Raw genomic sequence first — 24,386 nt, forward strand, 5'->3', positions numbered from 1 at the left:
TAGGGAAGGGGGTTAAAAAGAGACCCTTTTTCAAAAAAACCAAAAAAAAAAAAAAAAAAAAAAAAAATATAGACCTCAGAACTCTCATTTTTTAGTAATAACTGGCTGTATTTCAGTTACCACAGCCTCCTTGGAAGATAGTAACGACACTGGTGTTTGACTTCCCCTGATTTCTCAGAAAAAATAACAGGGCTGTAGCTGAGAGCAGGCTGGTAATGGTGGTTGGCTCCAGCTCGCATAGATTGTAGCTCCTGTGTAAGCTTGCTTGCTCTAATCACTTTCTCAGTAGCTAGAGGTTTAGAGTAGTTGAAATCTTAGGACTGAACCTGTGAGGGCCAAAATGTGACACATTGGGAACAGTCCCTTAACTGATAAGCTAGCTGGGATGTAGTTGTGTGGATTCATTGCACTGATGCTGAGAAGCCTTGGACCTTGTGGATCTGCCGTGTTCTCCTTTCCACAGTGCTGTAAGCAGTGGCACCTGTTTAGCATATGTTTGGTTTTTTAATGTTTCAGATGACACCTACCTTAATTTTACATGTTTTTTTGATGTAAATAAGCCTGTCTTCCTGTCTGAATTTTTTTTGTGTGTGTATGAATATATATTCTACCAATTAACTACTTTGGCAGTTTTAATCATTTATTTTGTGTAAAAGGGGAAAAATAAAAAAAGCTGGAATCTGTGTCTCACTTTCTTTGTAACATAGTCAATCTCCTGTTCATAGTTAGGTTTATTGATCTGATTAGTGATCTACCCCATCATTACAGCTAAGATACTCTTAAAGGAAAGTGCCAGGTGTGTGGTGACCACCTTTAACCCCAATACTCAGGAACTCAGGAGATAGAGGCAGGTGGATCTCTGAGTTCTAGGCCAGTTGGGGCAACAGAGAAACCCTGTCTCACAAAAAGAAAAAAGAGGAGAGCCTTGAATTTACCACACTTTCAACATCCAAGAACAATGCTAGATGGGAAAGGAAACGCACCCCTCTACACCTAACAGGATGCTTGGTGAATAAGTGTTAGAAGACCATGGCTCAAAAGAATAGAAACCACACACCTGTGCTAAGTGCTCATTCATTCATTCATGCTGGACACACCTAAATGGCTTCTAGTCAGCCCCATTCAAAAGTTGGCTGCCCTGTTCCATCTCTGGCCACACCTGTTATTCCAAAGCTCATGGGGAAACCAGTTGTAATGAGCTGTGCCAAGAAAAGAAAAGATGGAAGATCCATGATTTTTATTGTCAGCCCAAGGCTCTGCTGATGAACTTTGTTCTGTAAGATGTTGGAAGGTGTGGGTGTGATTTTTTTTTTTTTTTTTTTTCCTAAGACAAGGTCTCATGTAGAACCCAGGCTGGCCTTGAACTCTTGATCTTCCTGTGTCAATTAAGTTCTAGGATTACAAGTGTCACCACAGCCATCCAAGTCTTAAGAGGCTGTCAGCAGCTCATCTCACCAGGGTTTTAATGATAATTTGCAAGCATATGGGTCAGTTTCTCCAGAGTGCTCTGCTCTGCTTCTCCCACCCAGCCATCCTGAATTGCTTACTCATCTCTACACAATTCCAGAGTCCATTAGCTCCTTGCCAGTGTTAACAGTGGAGCTGGCCAGGTATGGTGGTACATTCCAGGAATGTCAGCACTTGAGAGAGGCAGGAGGATTGCTGTAAGGCCAGCCAGGGATACATGGCAAGACTCCCTTACTCCCATATACATACAAGATAAGGGCTGTGAGGAGCCTGTAACACTGTTCCCCACACTCCCCACATTTTGGAATCAGGTAGGCCTGGATCCAAGTCTGCCAAATAACTAGTATCGTAGACTAGTTAACCACATTTGTGCGTTTTTGCTTTGACTTTAACATTGGGTCCATTTAAAGTTTTGTGAAATGGGGACAGTAGCACATATCTCACAGCGTTTGTTGAGTCTAACCTTATGGGATGTACTGCCAGGCCCCTTGTGACATGGAATGTGTGACACTTTGAGAAACCTTGAGCAGCGTCCCAGGTCACCTCTACATTCCCCATCCCCCTGTGTTGTCGATTAGAGGTCTGTCTCCCCTTTAGGATTCTTAACCTAAGTGCTGGAACTGACAGTTTGCTCCTCCCTCCCCCAGTGCCTGGTACAACACTTGGCATGTGGTAGGCACTGGTGAGATATTAGCTGAATCAAGGAATGCAGTATATAAAGAGGTAATGTACCTGCTATTTTCCTCCATGGTAAAGCCCTTCAAAATAAAAGATTTTGTTTACTAACAAATGGTTGCTAAGGTTGTTGAGGTGAGCTGCACATTTTTAGGAAGCAGAACTATTTGTAAGTATGCAGGAAGTCAATGTCAAGGGAACTGGGGAGACTGAAACAGAAGGCTGGCAAGTTTGAGACCAAGGTCTTACTTCTTATAGTAAGGTCTTGGCTCAAAATAAAACTTAGAAACTGCAAACGGTCCTTTTGTAGTGTAAGGTATAGCCAGGGAATACAAATTTATCCCTGAGACATACAAATTGGAAACTTTGCTTTTGTGAAGGTTCTGTGGTGCGAGGAGTGAGGATGGCTGTGGCAGACTGAGGCAATGCACTGAGCCCTGTTTCTAGGTTTTGTGTTCATCTTTCATCCTCACAACTTCAAGTGCCTGGTGGTAGCACTGCCATTTTAGAGATGGGGAAAATGATTACCCATTCTTTTTTTTTTTCTTTTTGAGACAGTGTCTCCATGTAGCCCCAGTTGGCCTGGAACTCACTGTGTAGACCAGGCTGGCCTTGAACTCAGATCCACCTGCCTCTGCCTCCGGAGTGCTGGGATTAAAGGCGAGCACCACCATACCTGGCAATTCCCCTATTCTTTTATACAAGTAAGTACTGAGGGCCTACTATGTGGCAGATGCTCCATCTAGAAACGGTACAGCAATGAACAAAACTTACTAAGTCTGGTGGCTTGGAACTTAATGGTCCAGGGACAGGAGCTAAGACCATAGAGGCATTTCTAGTATCTTGGTCGTAACTTCAGCTCTCAGGAGGATGAAGCAGAAGGATCATGAATTTGAGGCTAGCCTGGGCTATGAAGTAAGGCTCTGTGAAGAGGAGGAGGAGGAGAAGGGGTGGAGGAGGAAAAGAAAAAGAGGAAGGTGGACAACGGGGAGAGGGAGAGAGGGGCAGGAGGTGGGGAGGAGGAAAAACAGGTTATGGTCGTCATCTTGGTTCTTGGGGGGGCTGAGGCAGGAAAATCATGACTCTGAAGGCCAGTCTGGTCTACATAGTGAGTTCCAGGACAGCTGGGGCTATAGGGAGATTCCGTCAAAATCCGAGAAAGTTGGGCGATGTAGTACACACCTGCAATTGCAGACCTTGGGAGGCTGAGGCAGACAGATCTCTGAGATCGAGGCCAGCCTGGTCTACACACCGAGTTCCAGGCCAGCTACAGGAAAATCCTGTCTCAAACAACAAAAAAGGAACCACAAGAAAAAGCCGTTGTGGTGGTAGGACCGTTAAACAAAACAAAAAAACGAATTTCCAGGTTGTCCAGGTTCCGCGCTCCTCTTCCCAGGGAGCAGGAGGCCCCGCCCCTGCATTACTGCATCCTCTTCCACTAGGAACTCCCTCGCGAAGGTTCCTTGGACTGGGTGTTTCTTTATCAAGGCTATGAAATCTCGCGATAGCACGTTCGTTTCCCATAACTCCGTGCGCTCGCCCCTCCCGGCCTCTTTCCGCCATCTTTCCGCGCCGGTGAGTAAGTTTGTGTGCGCTCCGAGTCTTCATCCGCCCCGCATCGGCGCCATCCCGCCGTCCGCGGCCGGGCTTCGGAGTGCGGCGAGGACCTGGGGCCCTGGCGGGGCTGAGGCCGCCCGACTGTCGGGCCTGGGCCGCCTTGGCCGAGCGCCATGGCCGGGTGCCGCGCTGCTGGGAGCCGGGCGCGAGGGCTGCAGGCCGGAGCCTCCGGACTCGGGCGGTTCGCAACGGGGCAAGCAGCAGGGGCCGCGCCGTGTTCTCGGGAGTCCGGAGCCTCAGCAGGGACCATCCCATTCCGCCACGGTTGGCGGTGCGGGGACTAAGCTGACTGTGGGCACTGGACGTTGTGCCCCCACACTGTCTGGTGACGGAAGCTTTACCCTGGCGCTTGAATCATGCTTTGGCCTCTTGTTATTACGAGCTGTGAGAACTGAGGCCGCAGTCCGTGGCTGTCCAAGATCCAGTCGGGTGCCCTGTAAAATAGGACGCTTGCAGTTGGATGCTTTGAAATGACGCCAGGACGGATGTGTGTGCTTAGTCGTTAGGTGAAAGTTAAGTAGCATCTCCTGGCTATTAAAACAAGGCTGAATGTGAGTTGACTTAAACTGTGTGCTGACCCTGCTGCCTTTAAGAATCGTGGGACACACTGCCATTGTTTCTCAGCTTAGGTTCTTAATGACAACATACCTCAGTTTTATAAAGTAGATGGTAGTTCCCGCCATTTCTAAGGTTACCGTCTATGGGATAGTTGCCCGGTATCGTTTTATCTCCAGCCATGACGATTCCACACCAGTGGTTAATGAGTGGGTTCTACGGGTGTGCGGCTTTATGGGACGTCCTGACAGCCTGTCTTGAACAGTCTGTAAATTGTAATCAGGAAATTTACTGGTGGGAGTTTTCACCGTGTGATGATGGGGTTCTGGTTGAGGATGGCAGTGAAACTTGTTCTGTCTTCCCTTAGCCAGCATGGTGCGCATGAATGTCCTGGCTGATGCTCTGAAGAGCATCAACAATGCCGAGAAGAGAGGCAAACGCCAGGTCCTCATCAGGCCATGCTCCAAAGTCATCGTCCGCTTCCTGACTGTGATGATGAAGCATGGTGAGCATTGGGGTCTTGGTTTTCATTTTTGAATTAAATGTACACTTGTGGGTGTGTGCATGTGAGGGCAGGTGCCTCTTGAAAGGAGTTGTGAGGCGCCCAGTGTGGGGTCCTGGGACTCAATCAGGTCCTCTGCAAGAGTGATACATGCTCTTTAACCAGCCTTTGAGCTAGCTCTCCAGGCACAGTGCTCTTTTGACAGCAGATTAAGGAAGGCCTTAGGGGAACCCATGGCAAGGCAGAGTCATACCTAGGAACTAATAGAGATAAATGGTGGGTCTGTGGAAGCAACTATGGTTTGTACACATGAAACTGTTGGGATGATGAGCTTGTGTTTGGGATTAAATGACACAAGGTAGAACTCCTGAGGTTCCAAGGGCTCTGAGCCTGCAGGAAGGGCTGTAACTTTGTCTTTGATTCAAGCTAGCCTTTGGGAATGGAGCTAAGGGGGAGAAGGGAGCAAAGGGAAAATCCCTTCTAGGAATGCAGGTGTGAATTGCTTTTAGCTGTTGCTTACAAAATTTTATGATTCCGGTTGGGAGAATTCTTTTACCTAGGACTCAGAAGAATCTAGATGGCAAAAGGCAGTGCTGGAGAGCCATGAAAACTTAGGTCTCCAGTTGATGGCTTTGATAAGTCACTTTTGTCTGTATGTAGGTTACATTGGCGAATTTGAAATCATTGATGATCACAGAGCTGGGAAAATTGTTGTGAACCTCACCGGCAGGTTAAACAAGGTAAGAGTTGATTCTTCATCCTATGAGGAACCTTCATTTTCCAACATCTCAACTGCAAATACTGGGTTTCAGTGTCGTGCCTGATGTCTCTTGTCTCACTCATGTTTCATTTGTGATTGGGTTGCTTGCTCTTCAGTTTTTGGTCAGCTTTGTGTGAAGTACCTTACCTGATGACAGTGGTGCTCTTGGGTACTCTTGCTGCCCTTGGCTGCTGTGTGCTATACCACAGCCGCTATACATAATGACTTCTGTGGTGGTGACATGCTGGCTTTAAATGGAACCATAATCTCCAGTGAATGGGTTCTCCTAAGTGCCAGTGCAGATGTTTGCTTTATTTTTGTTGGCATAAGTTTTAGCTATGTTTTTGAGGTCTAGGCCACCTGCCAGTTTGAATTGTTAGCAACATAAGCAGATGGACCTATTTGGTCCCTATCCTTTTGATTTTGTGATTTAATAGATGGCATGTTTGGGATAGGTGTCAGAAAGCCAGTACAGGTCTCTCCACCAACCCAAAGTGAATTGCTTATAAACACATAGGCGGTGGCTGATTTCCTGCCTTGACAGGTTTGTTTTACAAAGTTGCTTAGCTCCATGCTGTGAACTTGCTTCATGGTGAGTATCATTACTGCATCTGAGGTCTTTGGAAGATGTTGAGTTGACAAGGCTAGTTTTGAGGCTGTCATTTTGCTACTAATTGTAGCTGGGGACCCGACCCCCCAACCGCCCACCCCAGGTGTACCTTTGAAGTGGAAGAGTGTGTCAGGTTTTATTGTCACTATTTTTTAAAAATATTTATTATTTTTACTTCATGTGTACGAGTGTATTGCCTGCATGTATGTGAGTGCACCCGTGTCATTCAGTGCCGCGGAGGTCAGAGGAGGGCTTTGGAGTCCCCTGGAACTGGAGTTAAGGTGGTTCGTAGCCGCCTTGTGGGTGCTGGGACTCGAACCCAGGTTCTCTGCAAGAGCAGTCAGTGCTCTTAACATCTGAGCCATCTCTCCAGCCCCTGTTGTCACTATTTTTAGGAGTTAGGAAAATCACTTGGGTCGAGATCATTGTCCCTGGCCAAGTAAGCCACCTGTGGGGGAGCTGGTATGTTGAAGGATAGTTGAGTACTTAGGAAGCTATTGTGTAGCATATGTAGTTGATGTGTGACCTGGGGCAAAACCAGTTTATGCCACTTGTATAAATGCCTGCTAGCCTCATGGAACACTCTAGCCTTGCTGGTGGCCTTATCAGATGTTTGTTCCGTGTTAGGGGGTTTGCTGGTTCCTTCTCTATGGGTGAGAGGTTTTCACCCTTGGAATAAAGGGCTGGGGCTATATCCAGTGACAATAGACAGGCTGGTTTTCAGGTTCTGTGGGCTCCAGTCTCTGTCCTTTTGGGTTATTTTAACCTGGATTTATTGGAAGGACTTTGACAAGTTTTAACCCTGTAGTCGATTTAGTTTGTGAATGCCACTTTTTAAATGATTTTCCTGCCTGCCATCTTCACACTCTGGCCTTGGAAGAGGTAATCCCTGTCCCTATGGTTATTTCTTGAGTGGGAGCCTATAGCAGTATTCTTCGTGTCCTGGTGATAGCTAGAAACCCAGTGCTGGTATTAAAGGTTTGTGTCATTACACCTGGCTGGTGTAGCACTCTTGCTGGAGAATGGTGGTTGCTGTGTATCCTGGAGGCAGAGGTGGCATGTTTTCCTCAGATCAGTTTGGAAACAGCTTGTGGGGCTGTCCCTTTCCGGTGGACAGTATTGCAGGTCAGGACTCTGGTTCTTGTTAGATCTAATATTTTGTAGATTTTAGTTTGTGAGCTTATTATTGGGCAACTCTTATAGAGGCAGGCAGATTCCTGCATTCAGGGCCAGTCTGGTCTACATAGTGAGTTCCAGGCCAGCTGGGGCTACAGGGAGACCCTGTCTGAAAAAGACCAAAAATTTAAAAAAAAAAAAAAAAAGTGTTGGTGTCCATTAAAATGGGTATCACTGACAATTCAGAGGTTGTGTTCAGTTTTTTCTTTTACTGGTAAAGTGTCAAAGTTCACTTAATCTATTTGGTTTCTTTCTGCAGTGTGGCGTGATCAGCCCCAGATTTGACGTGCAGCTCAAAGACCTAGAAAAGTGGCAGAATAATCTGCTCCCATCCCGTCAGTTTGGGTGAGTTGACTTTTCACAGTTGGGCATACCTTTAATTCCAGCAGGGATGGATGGATCTGTGTTGGAGGCCAGCCTGGGCTACATAGTGAGACCCTGTCTCAAAAAAAACCAAAAAAAGTATTAAAGCTTGGAAATATTGGGATGTAATTAAGCTTGAGCTGAAGTTTTCTTTTCTTTTGAAATAACAATTGTCTCTAACTAGCTTGACTTAAATTTGCTCATGTGTATGTTGGCCACAGTTCATGTGCTAGGCTGCAGATTATGTGGTATGAGACTGAGAGCAGGATTCTGTCAGCTCACTGTGGGCAGCATAGTTTACTCTGCATGTCCCTGTGTTGATCAGAATATCTCTGCTGAGCCCCTAGGTTCTGGGGGCTTGGGTTGGCAGCCCGGATCCCGAGTTCAAAGCCTTTTCTACCTTGAAAGCTATGAATCCTTGATTTCTGCACCTGCAAAAACACTAGGGGGTGGCATCCCTTAGCTGAAATCCTTTGAAATCATACTTTGAGCATTGACAGAATGCTTAAAAGTTTTGGGTTTTGGGGTGGAGATGTTCAACATGTCACTGAGCCTGATTTTGTAGCACTTTCCCATATCTGAAATAGTTCAATATTCATGGTTATATGTGGGTGGCTTAAGGGCGTAGGCCTGGAATACTAGATACTAGGGAGGCTGAAGCAGGAGGAATGCAAGTCCATGCTACAGACTGAATTCAGTGTTAGGTCAGGCAACTTCGACCAGTGCCTGAAAGAAAATAAGTGAAAGAGCTAAAGATATAGTAGCTTGTGGTATTGTTTGCACAGCATGCCCCACTGGGCTCAGTCTCTTTAGGGGTAGAGAGCGTTTGACATGACACAGAGGGCCTGACCTAGTTCGTGGTTACTGTATTCTGGGCGTGTATTCTCTTAATCAGAATCCATTCTTTTTATAATTAATGGTACCAGTTCTTTTAATTCCTCCCTGTTGGCAGAACTGCCTTTTGTTGATCCCCATAGTAAGCGAGAAGCTATGGCTTCCCTCTCGCAGTGAGTGGCAGAATCACAAGAGGGCACTGGGTCTAGCTGGGCATGGTGCACGCCTTTAATCCCAGCAGGTGAATCTCAATGCATTCAAGGCCAGCCTGGTCTACATAGTAAGTTGCAGGCCAGCTGGGGTTACAGGGAGACTCTGTCTCAAGAAAACAAACAAAAAAGGCAAGGTCTGTCTCCATTTCCCAAGCACTGTGTTAAAGGTGTGTGCCATCATGCCTAGCCCTTGCTTTCTTAAGATTAATTGTTCCCCTTAGTAGAGCTCAGGGCTCTGAGCATAGCTGGTATCTCTAGATTTACATCTTTTGTTGCATGTTGCACGGATGTCTCTGTACAACCAGCCTAGATGGTAGTCACCATCTTGTCCTGTGTGCCTCACAGGAAGGGGTTTAAACATGATGAGGGTGGTGATTTTAGCAGAAAACAGAACTGTTGGAATTGTTCGACTGACCAGTTTGTTTTCTCTGCAGTTTCATTGTACTGACAACCTCAGCTGGCATCATGGACCATGAAGAAGCAAGGCGAAAACACACAGGAGGGAAAATCCTGGGATTCTTTTTCTAGCGATGTAAAACATACGTATAAATAAAATGCCTCAGTGGACTCTGGTTTCCTGTTGGTTGTTTGAGCTTCTCCAGCAGAGTAGCATGTGTCCGTTGTGTTAGCTGGTTATGCTGTTTCCTTGGGGTGAGTAAGAGACTTGTGACTACAGCATTACCTGAGTTGAAGCTCACCAGAGGATGCTGCCAAGCCTTGATGGGTGAATATGGATTGGAGGCCAGTGGTGCTTAGCTGTGTAGCTTGGCAAACAAGGCTTTGATTTCCTACATATATGATCGTGAGGAGGCTGATAGCCAGACTTCACAGTAAACTTGGGTGGTGTGCCAGTGACATCTTGTCACTTTTAACATCTTTAGAAACATGTTGCAAGCCTGTATGACTCCTCACTTAGTTTTGTCTGCAGCTAGTGACCACTGTGGTTGGACTGTCTGGGCAATAGGGGTTTCTTTGCACTGGAGTAGGATTGATTGCAAGGGGTGAGCTGCATTCCAGTGTCAGAAGGATGGTTTCAACACTAACGTAGAAAGCAAGCAGAATCCATAATCTAAATAAGTATTTGTAATGTTAGTGTACAGTTAGTGTAGCTGTTGTAGTGTGTCCTAGACTCAGTGATCTGGGTCTTTTCATGGAGTGAGCATGTTTGTGGACAACTCCACTAATGAGGTGAGGCCTGGAGTAGTGACTCAGTCATTTACTAATCTGGGTTGGGACTGGCTGGGGGCTCATGCATTACAGACCCTTACAAGAAGATTCCAGTGGGCAAGTTTTGGGTACCAAGAGCTTTGATGTTCTTGGGTCTGAATTTGCAGAAAAGGACCCTCTGCTTCTCCATTGGAGTTTTGGTAATTGTCCTTCAGGCTACTTGTGTTGGGGTAAGAGTGCCCTCAGTACTGTCAGCTGTGACCCTGAGAGGGCTATTGAGTGCTGTCCCTGCACATGTATGGAAAGGCTGAGAGCGGTACAGTATCCCAGCCATGGTGTGTGAACCTAGTTAGAATGGTGCAAGGAGGGTTCTAGGAAATCAGTGTTTGGTTTTGAGAAACCCGTTTGTAAACGGAGACAGTACTCAACTCAACGTGTTTCTTTTGTTCAGCCAGTGTCCTGCTGAAACCTTTTCTGGGTTTTGCTAACTTACCTGGAGTCATTGATAGCTCATGGAGTACTTGGAGAATCAAGTGGGGACCAAGTCCATTTCAATTTGCTAATGAGGCATTGGACTTCAGCCTGGGTCTTTGCTTACAGCCTGTTTTCCTCACTCAGATTTGGCAGCCCTGTGTCATCTCTGTCTCAGAGGGCAGTGTCATACAGAAAAATTCTTTGTATGCTCCTTAGTTTATAATTTCATAGATATCTAAGACTCGGTCTAAAAGATGTAATGAACCAAACTGGGTGGGCATGTTCATAGAGCACTTGCCCACCATGCATACTGGGTTCAATCCCCTGCAGTGCAGAAATGATATCAAGGATTACTTGAGAGAAGGCTTTGTGACAGGGTTAGGACCCTGGGTTTGGATCCCTAGTACCCATGTAAAAACATGTGTGCTGGCACATGCGTGTGGAATGGTGACAGGATCCTTGGGGCTCATTGAACAGCACCTCTAACCAAGTTTGAGTTGTAGATTGAGTGAGAGACATTGTCTTAGACTAGGTGGAGTGTAATTGAGGAAGATGCTGAACATCCACCTTTGACCCCCACAGATAATACACATGTGCTTACACCACATACAGGCATCTCTGCAGGCCAGGAGGCCCTCATCCCCTCTGTTTTCAGTGTGGTACTTTATGCCGTGCTCCTAATCCCTCCATCTACATGGTTCCCAACACTTGCCCCAGTCCTCCGGCCCAGGTTGGGATTGATGGGCTCTATTTCACCATTTCTAAGATGATGGGTGAGATGAGGACTGGCTGACCATTTTCATTGTCTACACCATGCAGGGAACCACAGGCGGCCTTTGAACAAAAATGGGGTGGGAAAGGCTCTGAGCCTTTGCTATATGCGTACTGTCTGTAAGGAGTGACCTGTCCATTGTGACTCAGCTTTCTGCCATAATTGAAGGATCAGCCACTTCAAGGTTTGTTTTGGCTGTGGTTTCAGAAGGCTCTGCGCCTGTGGCAAGGCTGCATCTCAGTCCGGGACTACCATGAACAAAGCTGCTCATCTGGAAGCAAAGAGAGAAGGGCAGGATCCCAGTATCCCCTCAAGGGCATTACCCCCCAGTGACTGCCTTCCTCCAGTAGGCCCTGCTCTACAGCTTCCTGCACCCCACATAGCACCAGAGGCTTGTGGCTGTGCCTGTGATACAGGACCCCAGGGACATTTATGGTCCAAACCATAATACCCTTTAAAATGGTTTGCACTAAGTTCCAGTCACTTAAAATTTTATGAGTAATCTGTTCTGGGGTGCTGTGGGGCTCAATACCTTCACTGGCCAAGTAAGAGCTAGGGTTTTGGCTCCACCTGCCTCTGTCATGCCTTATTCATGCTGTGAGGTAAGTTGGAAGCTCTGCAGGGGTCATTTGCAGCTCTGTTAGATCTGTTCCAGTGGGGACCACACTGCAGGAGTTAGAATCTTAAGACTTGTGCCACGAGCTCTGTGAGTTAAGCTGGTTCTTCATTACCCACACCAGGGTCAGGTCCACCCACAGCCTTTTCTCATAGTCCTCTGATGCCTGTTTTGTAAACTCCGCATTTATTTTATTTTATTTTTTATTTATTTATTTATTTTTTTGGTCTTTTTGAGACGGTCTCCCTGTAGCCCCAGCTGTCCTGGAACTCACTATGTAGAGCAGGCTGGCCTTGAACTTGTAGAGATCCGCCTGCCTCTGCCTCCAGAGTGCTGGGATTAAAGGCATGCACCACCTTTTTAACAATAATTTTGGGCAGAAAACAAGATCATGTATGTATTTGTATTGGTTACATTCTTACTACTGTCACAAATACCTGATGAAAACAACTTAAGGGTTTCTTTAGGCTCAGTTCCTAGGTGCAGAGCCAGGATCTCCCTTGGGACCTAAGGAAACTGCTGTAAGCAAGCTTGGGAAGCCACAATTTCCTTCATTCTGCTTGGCTGAGTGAGCTGCTCTACCATCTTTGTCTCCTCTGTCACTTCCCCCGCCTGGGCCTGCTCATTCATGTCACTGCCAGACTCTTCTGCCAGCCCTCAAAGGATCTGAGGGCGCATAAGAGCACAAGTGGGCTGTGTTCGGGGTGGGAGGTGAAAACTGGCCAGGTGTGGACAGTACCCTATCCTCCAACTCTGGCAATTTACTGGTTACAGAAAAATTCAGACGGATATTTTTTTTAAACCGTGAAAGCAAATGAATGTCTGATGTGTGGGAAAGCATCTAATGATTCACGTTTTCTGCTATTGGCTCTTGGCTAAATGGGATTTTGCATTGCTTAATGCCTGTCTTTATGGGAATCAAAATGAGTTTCCTATTAAATTATTAAGCAAATTTCATAGTTAAATAATCCTCTTTACAAGTGGGATTTTCCTTGGCAGAAGGTGTCTAGGTTTCTGTGTCCTTGATCCCTCTCATGTCTTCTGTCCCCACTGTCCTTGTCTGGGGAGGAAGTTAAACTCATCTGTGGATTATCAGCCTATAAATGGCAGCTTCGGGAAGCTCCCCCTCTTCCCCTCCCTTCTGTCCACACTGACTGCTTCTTAGGAGCCTCTTCCGCTTCCTGTCTAGTCTGTTTTTCAGACAAGATTTGCAGGCTAGCCTCAAATTCAACATATAACTGAGGCTGGTCTCAAACTTGTGATCTTCCTTGCCTCAACCTCTCAAGTTGGGATTTCAGATTCATTGCATAAGTGAATTTTTAAAGTACTGTGTATGTGGGTTGGGGGTAGTAGTTATATGTGCAGTGAGTGCAGATGTCCATGGAAGGCAGGCAGATTCCCTAGAGCTGGAGTTAAGGTGGTTGTGAGCCACAGAATGTAGGTGCTGGGAATCCAGATCCTCTATATAGGCTTTTAATCACTGAGACTTTCCAGCCCCCTCCACTGGGAAATTCTTAATATCCACCAGTCATAGAGAAAGAATTTGTGCTCCCTCTTTAATCCATTGACTTTGGGCATAGTCACCCAGGCCACACTTTTAGCTGGGGCTGGGGTCTGCGGAAATAAAAGTGTGAAGGGAATAGGACATTATAAAGAACTCAGTGTTCTGTGCCTAAGCTGAGCAGGATTAAAACAAAACTCCCCAAATTTCTGCTGCCCTTTAGGAGGACCTTAAACCAGGCCTGTTGTAGGGTCACATCTCGGAAGGCCAAAGATTTAGTTCAATTTATTTTCTTTCCATTCCTATCATCCCATCAGAATGTAGGCTGCTGGAGGTCAAGTCTGCCGCATACCCAGCCTTGTATATGTATCTACTGTAGTTCCCAAAGATCCAAGCACTGTCTATCCCATACTCCTGGGAAGGCCAAGAGGAGGACAAGCTGCTCTGGGCACCCAACCAAATGGGCAGAAATCAACAGTCTGGGAATTTGAAACTTGCCTGCCTCCTCTGAGGAGGGGACCTTTCATCTCCCAGCAATGACCAGAGTTCCTTCCCTCTTGGCTCATCTTAGAAACCCTTGATTTAACTGAGCAAGGGTTAAGCAGAGTGTATACCTTCACTGTTGGTACAGGATACCGCAGGGATTGACAGTTTTGAGAAACACTCCTGCTGCCAAATGGTCAAGAGGTTATGATCCACAGGCTGGATTTTTATTTTTATTTTTTGAGACAGGTTTTTACTATGTAGCCCTGACTGGCCTGAAACTCACTATGTAGATGAAGCTGGACACAGATCTACCTGCCTCTGCCTCCTGAGTGCTGGGATTAAAGATGTGCATAACCATGCTTGGCAAATGTAAGTAGATTTGGGGGGCGGGGGTACTTGAGGAGCCCAGGAATGTGTGTGTGCAAGAAAGCACTACTGCTGAGCTACATCCCAGCCCTGGAATTTCTTTCTGGGTTAGTGAAATGTTACAAACTTCATTGTGGTGACTGTTGCACAACTTGGATGATGTACCACAGCGATGAGTAAGCTGTACAGTTTAAAGGGTAATTTCTATGGCACATAATTTATAGTAAAACAATGCTGCCTTAATGCTAGGCTAGTCTTGAACTCTTTGTAGCCAAGTATGGCCTTGAACTCCTGATCCTCCTGCTTCTACCTCCTAAGTGGTAGATATAGGTATGTGTTACCAGGCCTGATTAATTTTTTTTTTTTTAAACCATTAAGCACATGTCTTGATGCTTTTCAAATCTTGCCTTTATTTATTTATTTTGGTCTTTTTGAGACAGGGTCTCCCTGTAGCCCTAGGTTGGTTGCTTATGTGGCCATACTTTGCTTTTCAAAAAATTTTATGTGTGTGAAGGTTTGCCTGCATATAAGTGCAGCATGTGCCTGCAATGCCTGTGGAGGTCAGAAGATGACGTCAGATCCCCTAGATCTGGACATGCATGACACTCTGGGTTACATCCCAGCACTGTATAAACCAGGTATGGTGGTGCATACCTGCAATCCCAGCCCTCAAGAGATGGAGGCTGGAAGATCAGGAGTCAATCCAAAGACATCCTCGGCCACGTAGGGCTTTCTAGGCCAGCTTGGGCTAGAGACTTTCTCTCAAAAACCAAACTTACGCTGGGTGTGGTGGTGCACACCTGTAGTCCCAGCACTTGGAAGGCAGAGGCAGGCGGATCTCTGTGAGTTCAAGGCCAACCTGATCTACATAGTGAGTTCCAGGACAGCTGGGGCTACAGGGAAAAAAGAAAAAGAAAAAAAACCCCAAACTTACATATCATTCAATATCACCTTATTCCATTAAGAAGATAAATCATTTTTTTATTAAAATTTTTTTGTTTTATGTGTATGCCTGTCTTGCCTGCATGTAGGTAAGTGCACCCATGTTGTGCAATGCCCTTGGAGGACAGAAGAGGCCGTTGGATCCCCTGGAACTGGAGTTTCGGACAGTTGTTAGCTATCATGTGGGTGTAGGGATTTGAACCCGGGTCTTCTGCAATGCAAGAACAGCCAGTATTCTTAACCACTGAGACATCTCTCCAGCCCCAAGAAGATAAATTATTAAAAAACAAAAACAAAAAAACCCCCAACAATAAACACTTGGGCTGGTGAGATGGCTCAGTGCGTAGGGGCACCTACCACCAAGCCTGTTGACCTGAGTCAACATGCGACCCTGCGACCCACATGATGGAAGGAAAGAACACTCCTTCAAGCTATCTTCTGGCTTCCACGCTTGTGCCACAGCTCACCCCCCACCCCAAATAAAATTTAAAAAGTAAAAACATAAGTGTTGGTGAGGGTATGGAAAAATAGAATCCTTATACATTGTTGGCAGGAATATAAATTAGTTTGGCCATTATAGAAAACAGTATGAAAGCTCAACAAAATTAAAATCAATTACTACATATAATGCAGCACCCTCAGTACTGGGATGTAGCCAAAGGAAACTGAATCAGGAACAAGAAGAGATGCCTGCATGCTCACACTCTGCCTCATCACTCCCTAGCCAATTATGGAATTACCAGCGGTATGACACTGCCCACCAGCAGATGGGTGGATAAAGAGCACATTGTATGCATGTATGGTGGAGTACTACTTAGCTTTTAAAAAGGAGATCCTGTCATTGTGATAATATGAATGAACCTGGAGGGTTCTGTGTTAAAGGGAGTAAAAGCCACACAGAGCAACCATTGCCTCATGATGTCACTTCTGTAGAATCTAAAAATGTCAAGCTCATAGAAGCAGAGTAGAGTGCTGGCTGCCAGAGGTGAGAAGGTGGCTTTGAAAAACCTTGGCTTCTAATTTACTTTTCAATTGGCAGATATTGAACATATTATGTATATATACACCAAGGAATGATTAAATCAAGCTAATTAACACATTACTTGTGCCTACTTATTTCTTATTGGAACACTTAAAATTTATGTAAGCAATTTTCAAGTATATATTATTAACTATAATCACTATGACATCTTTTACAAAAATATTTATTATTTTTATTTTATGTGTATCAGTGTTATGCCTGCATGTATTGTAAGTGCACCCGTGTCATGCAATGCCTGTGGAGGCTAGAAGAGGGTGTCAGGTCCCAGGGAACTGGTGTTACACACAGTTGTTAGTTGCCATGTCTCAGGGAACTGAAGTTACACACAGTTGTTAGTTGTCATGTGGGTGCTGGGATTCGAATCTAGGTCTTCTGCAAGAGCAACCAGTGCTCTTAACTGCTGAGCCATCTGTCCAGCCTTTGTTGTTTTTTGAGATAGTTTCTCATCTTGCAGCCCTGACTGGCTTGGAACTTGATAGATAAACCAGGCTGGCCTGGAACTTAACAGAAATCCACATTCCTCTGCCTCCTGAGTGCTGGGATTAAGAGCGTGTGGCGCCATGCTTGGCCACCTTAGTTATTTTTTAATCCTGTGGGTCAGGGCAGTCTGGATGCTTATGTGGGAAAGATGGAGCCGCAGAGCCCGAACTGCTCCATCATATCCTGGCTTGGTGACAAAGGAGCCCAGTACATCTCCGTCCCTGGCACATGCCGGCCCTATAGGGTGTTTTTCACTCTTACCCAACTTTTCACTTTATGACTCAAGACACAGCCTATTGAGTGAGAGTGGATGCCCCATCTACAGGCAAATGCATATAGGCTGATCAGGTCCAGTGGGGTTGCCATGTGGGACCCCAACTACCAGGGATATGAGGGACCAGTGGAGAAGTTTAGATCCTTTCTAGCAGACCGTGAATGGGGACATGAGGAAAGGATCCCCAGTCAGTATTGGAACCCAAAGCAGATAGACAGAAGGAAAGTTTTGCGTAGAAGACGAGTCAGCAGAGGCTCTGAGGAGTGGGAGCTATAAGTTGACAGGAATCATGGGTCAGCAGAAACCTGAGTGAACAGGAGCCGTGAGTCAGAAATGAGAAGAGGGAGTCAGCAATGGTGCTCAGTCACACCAAGGTGAAGCAGAGCTGAGCTGCTGTTAGGGGGAAACTGAGGTTCCCTTTTTGGGTTCTTAGTCTCATTAATAAAATAATTTAGGGGTTGGGATACTTGCTCTTTCAGAGGATCCTAGTTAAGTTCCCAGTTCACAAACACCTGTACCTGCAGCCCCAAAGGATCTGTCACCCTTTTCTGAGCTCCACACGTGCATACAAACACACGTATGCACAAGTAAACAATAAATCTTTAAAGAATTTAGAAACAGATTTGAAAGGAAGTTTGACGACCACTTATTTAATCAGATTTTAAGGTGGAGACAGAGCAGGAAAGCTGTAAAGTAAGCAGCTCAGGCCATTGGAGTTAGGCTAGCATCTTTGGACAGAAGCCACATGGTGAAGGAGGTGGGGTCTTCATAGAAATAGTGAAAAAAAAAAGGCGTGGTGGCGCATGCCTTTAATCCCAGCACTTGGGAGGCAGAGGCAGGCAGAGCTCTGTGAGTTCAAGGCCAACATTGTCTACATAATGAGTTCCAGGCCAGCTAGGGCTACAGAGAGAGACCCTGTCTCAAAAAAACAAAAAGAAAGAAATAGTGAAAAACACCCAGAGTGCCCGGCCGGTATCTGAAAAAGGAAGAGAGAAAAGAAAAAGTTACCCTTTTCTGAACCCTACCTCAGAAAAGTTGGTAGGCCAAGTGGCAGGTGCTCCACCCATGGGGAGTCTGTCTGATAGAAAGAAGGAAAAGCATTTGATCTCATTAAGGGAATAGTTATTCCTCCAGTCTCCTTGGTTAGGCGAATCAGTCTCTTTGAGGCGTGATCCCTTAGCCAGGTGATTGACAGGTCCAACTGTATTAACTCTTACTTTGGGGTCGCTTGGAATATTAGGTCATATGCTAATTTGAGTTCCAAGGAGTGCCACAGCTAGTGTTTATATTTCTTGTGTCAGTAGCTGAATGGGAAGTGGGATCCAAAGTTTCAGTAGTCCAAAGCTACTGTAGCACTGGGGTGTCCCCTGGGGTGGTGGCCCCTGGGGATGCTCTTCAGAGTTTTCAGAGCTGCCCTCGGGGTGAAGCCCTTGTTGGGTGGTTGGGAAGTCAAGCATTAAGGATGTTTCCATTCATCAACTGAAAGTTTGGCCATCGGCAAGAGGACCTGAGGCAGCTCACCTTCATGCCTGCCCAAACATGTGATGTGAGGCACCAGAGGAGGTGATCTTTGCTTTTTGAGATTTTCAGAACTGAAAAATATCTCATGGTGTTATCAGTGTTGGAATCAGAGCCTGTGCCCCTGGCAGCCACTGGTCCTCAATAAACCAATTAGAAGAGACAAATTACTAGTGAAAGTCAGAAAACAGATTTATTCAATGTGACCATAATGGGAAGAAGGACAAAGTGATCCGGAGACCACCCAAAGTTCACCTTTAGGGTCCTAGCATGAAGCTAAGGTTTATATGGAGGGCAAGAGATATGCATAATAGAGGTTGAGATGTTGTCCTGCCCATCAGTGGCCCATCATTGTCTTGGCTCCAGTCTCTTATGTAAGGTGATCTGACAAGTTGTGAGCTCTGTATGAAATCTCTGGGAGACCAGTTTCCTTGTTGGGTTAGCTGGTTCCAAACTTAAGCCATTTCTTTAGCATGAGACTCCTAAGGGAAATTCCAGTTTCCCAAGGTGCCTTGTTTAAAGAGTCCAGAGAGTAGAGTAAGGGACACAAATGTATCTTTAGAATGCCCCATTCCTTCTAGGCACACTGCCAGTTACAACAACTAGGCAGATAAGTATATTGTGCAGCCAGCTGCTTGGAGAAGGTCTCCACTAGTGTGGGAGCACTCACCAAATCAGCTTCTTAGCAAGATGGGCTTTGTGACCAAGGTCCCCTGTTTTGAGCTGGGCATGGTGCCCCACAGCTGCTATTCTAGCACTTGGAAGGCTGCATTAGGAAGATGTAGGCCAGCTTGAGCAACAGAGTAAGACCCTGCTGCTTTTTTTTTTTTTCCAAGTACCCCCAGTTTTATCTAAGTAGCTTTTCAAATAAAGCCACCTTCCTTTGAATAATGTGCTTGCCTCAAGGGCTTGTCTTTCTATTTAATTGCACCGTTGTGTGGCGAACAGCCAGACTTACCTGGTAACAGTGAGGCTTTGGTCTTCCCAGTCCTGTGTTGAAGCTGAGACTGTCAGTCTTTCTTGCTACTCTGAGAACCTGAGTCTCAGTTACCTTGCCTGTGCAGTGAGAATGGCTCCCAGTCAAAGGTGTTCAGCAGAGACCCCCCCCCCCGGAGATCTAGTATTTTCCAAGGCTGATTTATTCAGGGATTCGTTTGTTCTGAAGGTTTCCTAAAGATCTACAGATCTGTCTTACAGATCTTTTTCTTGTGTGAGTTGTAATCCTATCAGGCAGTGCAATAAGCTAGCCTGGAAGTGAGACCTTGGTGTACAGCTGAAAGGGCCTTCTGGAAGGTGTCAAGGTTGGACAGTGTGAAGCTTATATGGAAGGGGAAGGCACAAATTCGGGGTGTATGGGAGGGAGTGTGGACTAGAACTCCTAGGTAGAGGCTAGGCTTCTTCATAGCTTTTGGTGGCTCCTTCTTGCCTCCCTGACCTAACAGGATGTGTATGTGTTGCTCATCTCGCTTGGTGTACAGCTGAAAGGGCCTTCTGGAAGGTGTCAAGGTTGGACATTGTGAAGCTTATATGGAAGGGGAAGGCACAAATTCGGGGTGTATGGGAGGGAGTGTGGAAATTTACTATTTTTATTTTATGTGTATGCGTGTATTGCCTGCATGTAGGTAAGTGCACCCGTGTTGTGCAATGCTCGAGGAGGACAAAAGAAGCTGTCAGATCCCCTGGGACTGGAGTTACAGACAGTTGTTAGTTGCCATGTGGGTGCTGGGTCTTCTGCAAGAACAGTTTTCTTAACTGCTGAGCCATCTCTCCAGCCCCTAGCCCTGTGCTTTCATTCTTTCAAAGACGATTTCAAACCAGTTCTCCATTCACTATGAGCTTTGCCAAGTTCTTTCTGGGCTCCTGTGAGGGAATGCAGCAGTTTCTTCATTTGAATATATGGAGTTAGGTGAGAATTCTGTCTTCAGTTCCACACAATATCCTCTAGGGGGCAGAAGAGGACTGCAAGTGTCCTGGAGCACATCATTCAATAGAGTGCAAGTATGGACTGGAGATAGGGCAGAGCCACCTGGGAGAGAATGCAAAGAGGAGGAGGGTGGGTGTGCTATTGGCCTTGAGGATAAAGAGAGTTGTTTTGAAGGCCGGTGGACAGGCATAATTGTATCTCCAATCCATCCATCCGCTCAACCATTCGTCCATCTATCCACCCATTCACCCATCCATCCAGCCACCCACTCGCCCATCCACAGATTTACCCACCCATCCCACCTACACACCTACAGATCCACCCACTTATTCCACCCATCCATCTTCCCATTCTCTCACCAAAAATTGATCCATCCACTCATCCATCAATCTATCCATTCAACAGATGTTTTGATTACCTGTGTTGATATAATATGCACACGTATGTGTACACACATTGAATTATATCATGTACAGACACAAAGCATAACTGATACTACCTTCCTTCTAGTTTCCTCTTTCTTTTAAAAAATTATTTTATTGGTTTACTTTTTTTTTTATGTGTATTAGTGTTTTGCCAGCATGTGTGTAGGTCCACTGTGTTGTGAAATGACACAGGCCAGGTGAGGGTTTCAGATCTCCTGGAACTGGAGTATGGATATTTGTTAGCTACCACGTGGGTACTGGGAACTGAACTCAGATCCTCTGCAAGAGTAACCAGTTCTCTTAACCGCTAAGCCATCTCTCCAGCCTCAACTTTCTTTCTTGACAGGGTTTTACTATGTAGTCCAGGCTGTCCTTGAATTGGTGATCCTCCTGCCTCAGCCTCCCGAGTGCTGGTGTCACAGGTATGTACACGGCCATCACGCCTGCCTGCCATGCTACCTTTCATGATTTGTCTAAGTTTCTTTTGTTAGTTTATTTGAGGCTGAGGCTGTCCTGGAACTCACCATCCTGTCTCAGTCTCCGAAGCTGGGCTTGCAGGTGTGTGTCTCTGTGTCTGCCTCAGCTGTCTTTTTCTCTAGGCAGTTGCTAATGACTGCTGGATCTGGCTGTGATGATGGTTCCTACAGCCCAGTTTTAATATTACTTTCTCTGCCTCTTCACTTTTTAATATAAACCAGATAATCATCTAGAGGCATTTTTGCCCTTGTGATCTCAATAAAATTTCCCTGAATATGTCTTCTTGCCCACTCCTACCCCCATTCCTGAGGGAGACAAAAGTCCTCTTTGATTTCTGCTAATTCCTGGCTTTTCTAGCTCCAGGGCTCTGTGTCCCAGAGGGATGCTATGACCTGTAGCATATCACATTCTTTGTTTTTTAAATTTTAAATTAAAAAATTTTAGTGCTGGAGTAAATAAATTAACTTTTTTTTTTGTCTTTTTGAGACAGGGTCTCCCTGTAGCCTCAGCTGTCCTGGATTCATCAAGGAGACCAGGCTGGCCTCAAACTCACAGAGATCTGCCTGCCTCTGCCTCCTGAGTGCTGGGATTAAAGGCGTACGCCACCAAGCCCGGCCAATAAATTAACTTTTTAACAGTAATAATAACCAGAAAAATTATTCATAATCTTTACACTGGGCCTGTATGAGTTTAGCAGGCTCTTAGAATGTCCTTTGGAGGCTGGGGATGGGGGCGGGGAGTCATCACATTTCAGATCCCTGAGTCTTCATGCCTCTTCCCCTTGATCACCCACCTGACCCCCTTCCCTGGGTGATGACTCCCCCAGGTACGTCATGTCTTTCTGCTGTTATGTCAGTGGGGTGCTGGACATTCTTGGAAGCTGGTGATTCAGTGGTCAGCAGGCAGCTGGACACATTCAGGCTCCAAGGTCAGATGTCTGAGCTGAGAAAAGGGAAGGCACACAGCTTGGGGAGAGAGAAGCATGGTTTTGTCACACTGAGTTTGTGGTGCCAAGTTAGACATGGTCAGATGGAAGCCTGGCATGGAGGGAGAGGCTGGTATAGAGCACAGGTTTGGGGATCCATAGCACAATGAGGAGGTGATCTATTTGTATGGAAGCCAGCGTCCTCTGACTCTAGGACCTGGTCATCCCCTCTTGCAGCTGCTTCCTGCCTCCCACGATGGTCTCCTAGGCCCTACTTGGAAGGCTGTCTGTTTTCTGGGCTGGGCTAGGGGCATGCAGGAGAGGCCCAAGATCTTGGAAATATGCTTGTTTTCTGCCTTCTCTCCCTCCATCTCTCCCTTCCTTTGTTTCTCCCTTCCTTTCTTTCCTTCTTTCTGACAGGATTTCTCTGTGTAGCCCAGGCTGGCCTCAAGCTCAGGATCCTCCTGCCTTGACTCCTGAGTGCTGAGATTACCAGCTGGACCCAGGTGCTGGGCTCTCATCTTCCCCTAGGTGCCTCTGAGCCCTCTGACGGAGGACAGCACCTTTAAATAACAATCCTGTCTTTTCTATCCTCAGGGAACCCTGTGGAAGGATCTGCAGGCACTGAACCTGTTAGTGACCCTCTTCAACAGGGCAGAGGGGACAGGGATGACTACTTAGCTCCCACCTTTGTTCTATAGAATCCAGATAGTCTGGAAATTTTGTGGCTCTACTCAGCCATGAGAGGCCTTTTATGAATGGAGGGAAGGATTTGCAAGGGCAGCTAAGAGACGTTGGAGTGATCTGCCTGAGACCACCCAGTAATGGGGTTACAGCTGAGAACTGACCCATGGCCTGAGCTCTTCTCAGTACAGGGTACATCCAATCCCCACCCCACTGGTTCTAAAAGAAGGGAGGTAGCTATGGGGGTGCATGAGCACCAGAGGAACTTGTGGGGGGTGGCGGCTGGTACTGGGTACCACAGTACTTTGGGGATGAGGAGGTTGCCAAGGCCACCCCTATACAGAGACACTGGCCTAAAGCTGTGAGACCCTGTTCAGGGGCACTAACTGTGTAAAGGAGCAGGTGGGGAGGTGGGAGAAAAAAAAATGCCAGGACCACAGAAAATGGCAGATTTCAGTTGGAAGTTGGAAAGTACCAGCAATTCCTTTCAACAGAAAACTGGAAGCTGATGAAATTTCTCTATTTTTGAAATTTTATTTATTCATTTTAATTTTATATGTAAGATATAAAATTTGAGTTTTATAAATTTTGAGTGTATGTAAGTAAACCACATGTGTGCAATACTCATGGAGGCTGGATGAGGGCGTTGGATCCCTTGGGACTGGAGTTATGGATGGTTGTTAGCTGCCACGTGGATCCTGGGAACTGAACCCAGGTCCTCTGCAAGAACAGCCTGTGCTCATAACCCCGGAATCACCTCTCTAGTCTCCAGATACTTCTTTTAAACACAGAAACAGATTCAGAATCTGTGAAGGAAGCAGCAGGACTCAGAATGGGGCTGGAAGACACCCAATAACATGCTATCTCCCAAGAAAGAGTCACAAGAGGAGGAGGTTGGAGCTCTTGGCATTGATCCTGTGAGCAGCCATAGGTTGGCATCTGTTGTCACCATATGGGGAAGGAGGTCATGGCTGGGGTTTGCCCACTGTGTCCAATTTCTTGAAAAACAAAATGAGGGACAGCTGGGGCCTCAGAGCCAGGCAGAGAAGCCGATTTTGCACTTAACTTGGGGCCATGAAGATCTTATTTTAGGGCTGCACAGCAAGATGTAAGATGGAGAGGTTTGGAGCCATAGTCCCAATTCCACTCGGCTCTGTTGCTTCCTGGGGGAACAATCCCGGGCAAAATACTTCTCTTCAGGCCTCAGTTTCCCCACCTAAACTGGAGGAATCTTACCTCCTTGTAGGTTCATTATATAGTCACTTGTGAGCCCAGTCATAAACAAATGGCTGGCTGGGGATATTCTACAAATATTTATTGAATGCCACGTTTGTGTCTGGCAGGACTCTAGGAACCCCCACAGCCACCTCCCTCTGAGAACACAGGTACCAGTCCCTAGAAGTAAGGACCTCAGATCCTAGTAGAGAATACAGGTAATTCATACAGGTAATGTAGAGTATGCTAAGTAGGAAAGTAGGGAAGACTTGCTACTCAGGGTTGGAGTGGGGAGGCTAATGTTGGGTCTATTAGAAAGCTGACTGC

The 24,386-nt window shown here is 46.2% G+C and overlaps 1 protein-coding gene across 3 annotated transcripts; it reads left to right on the plus strand.

Annotated features, from left to right (window-relative positions):
- The first annotated feature begins 3,584 nt into the window (after positions 1 to 3,584).
- Rps15a (ribosomal protein S15a) lies at positions 3,585 to 9,343 on the plus strand. Of its 3 annotated transcripts, none has more exons than XM_008826931.3 (5): positions 3,585 to 3,717; positions 4,682 to 4,819; positions 5,477 to 5,556; positions 7,622 to 7,707; positions 9,206 to 9,343. In XM_008826931.3, the coding sequence occupies exons 2-5, from the start codon at positions 4,687 to 4,689 to the stop codon at positions 9,297 to 9,299; spliced, it is 393 nt and encodes a 130-aa protein (XP_008825153.1). In that variant the 5' UTR covers positions 3,585 to 3,717; positions 4,682 to 4,686; the 3' UTR covers positions 9,300 to 9,343. The 3 variants fall into 3 exon arrangements, with proteins under 3 accessions (XP_008825153.1, XP_029416401.1, XP_029416400.1); XM_029560541.1 differs by lacking the exon at positions 3,585 to 3,717 and adding an exon at positions 4,062 to 4,084; XM_029560540.1 differs by lacking the exon at positions 3,585 to 3,717 and adding an exon at positions 4,288 to 4,310.
- The last annotated feature ends 15,043 nt before the right edge of the window (positions 9,344 to 24,386 follow it).

The sequence above is a fragment of the Nannospalax galili genome, unplaced genomic scaffold (genome assembly GCF_000622305.1).
Source record: "Nannospalax galili isolate Female #2095 unplaced genomic scaffold, S.galili_v1.0 scaffold172, whole genome shotgun sequence".
Taxonomy (NCBI): Eukaryota; Metazoa; Chordata; class Mammalia; order Rodentia; family Spalacidae; genus Nannospalax; species Nannospalax galili.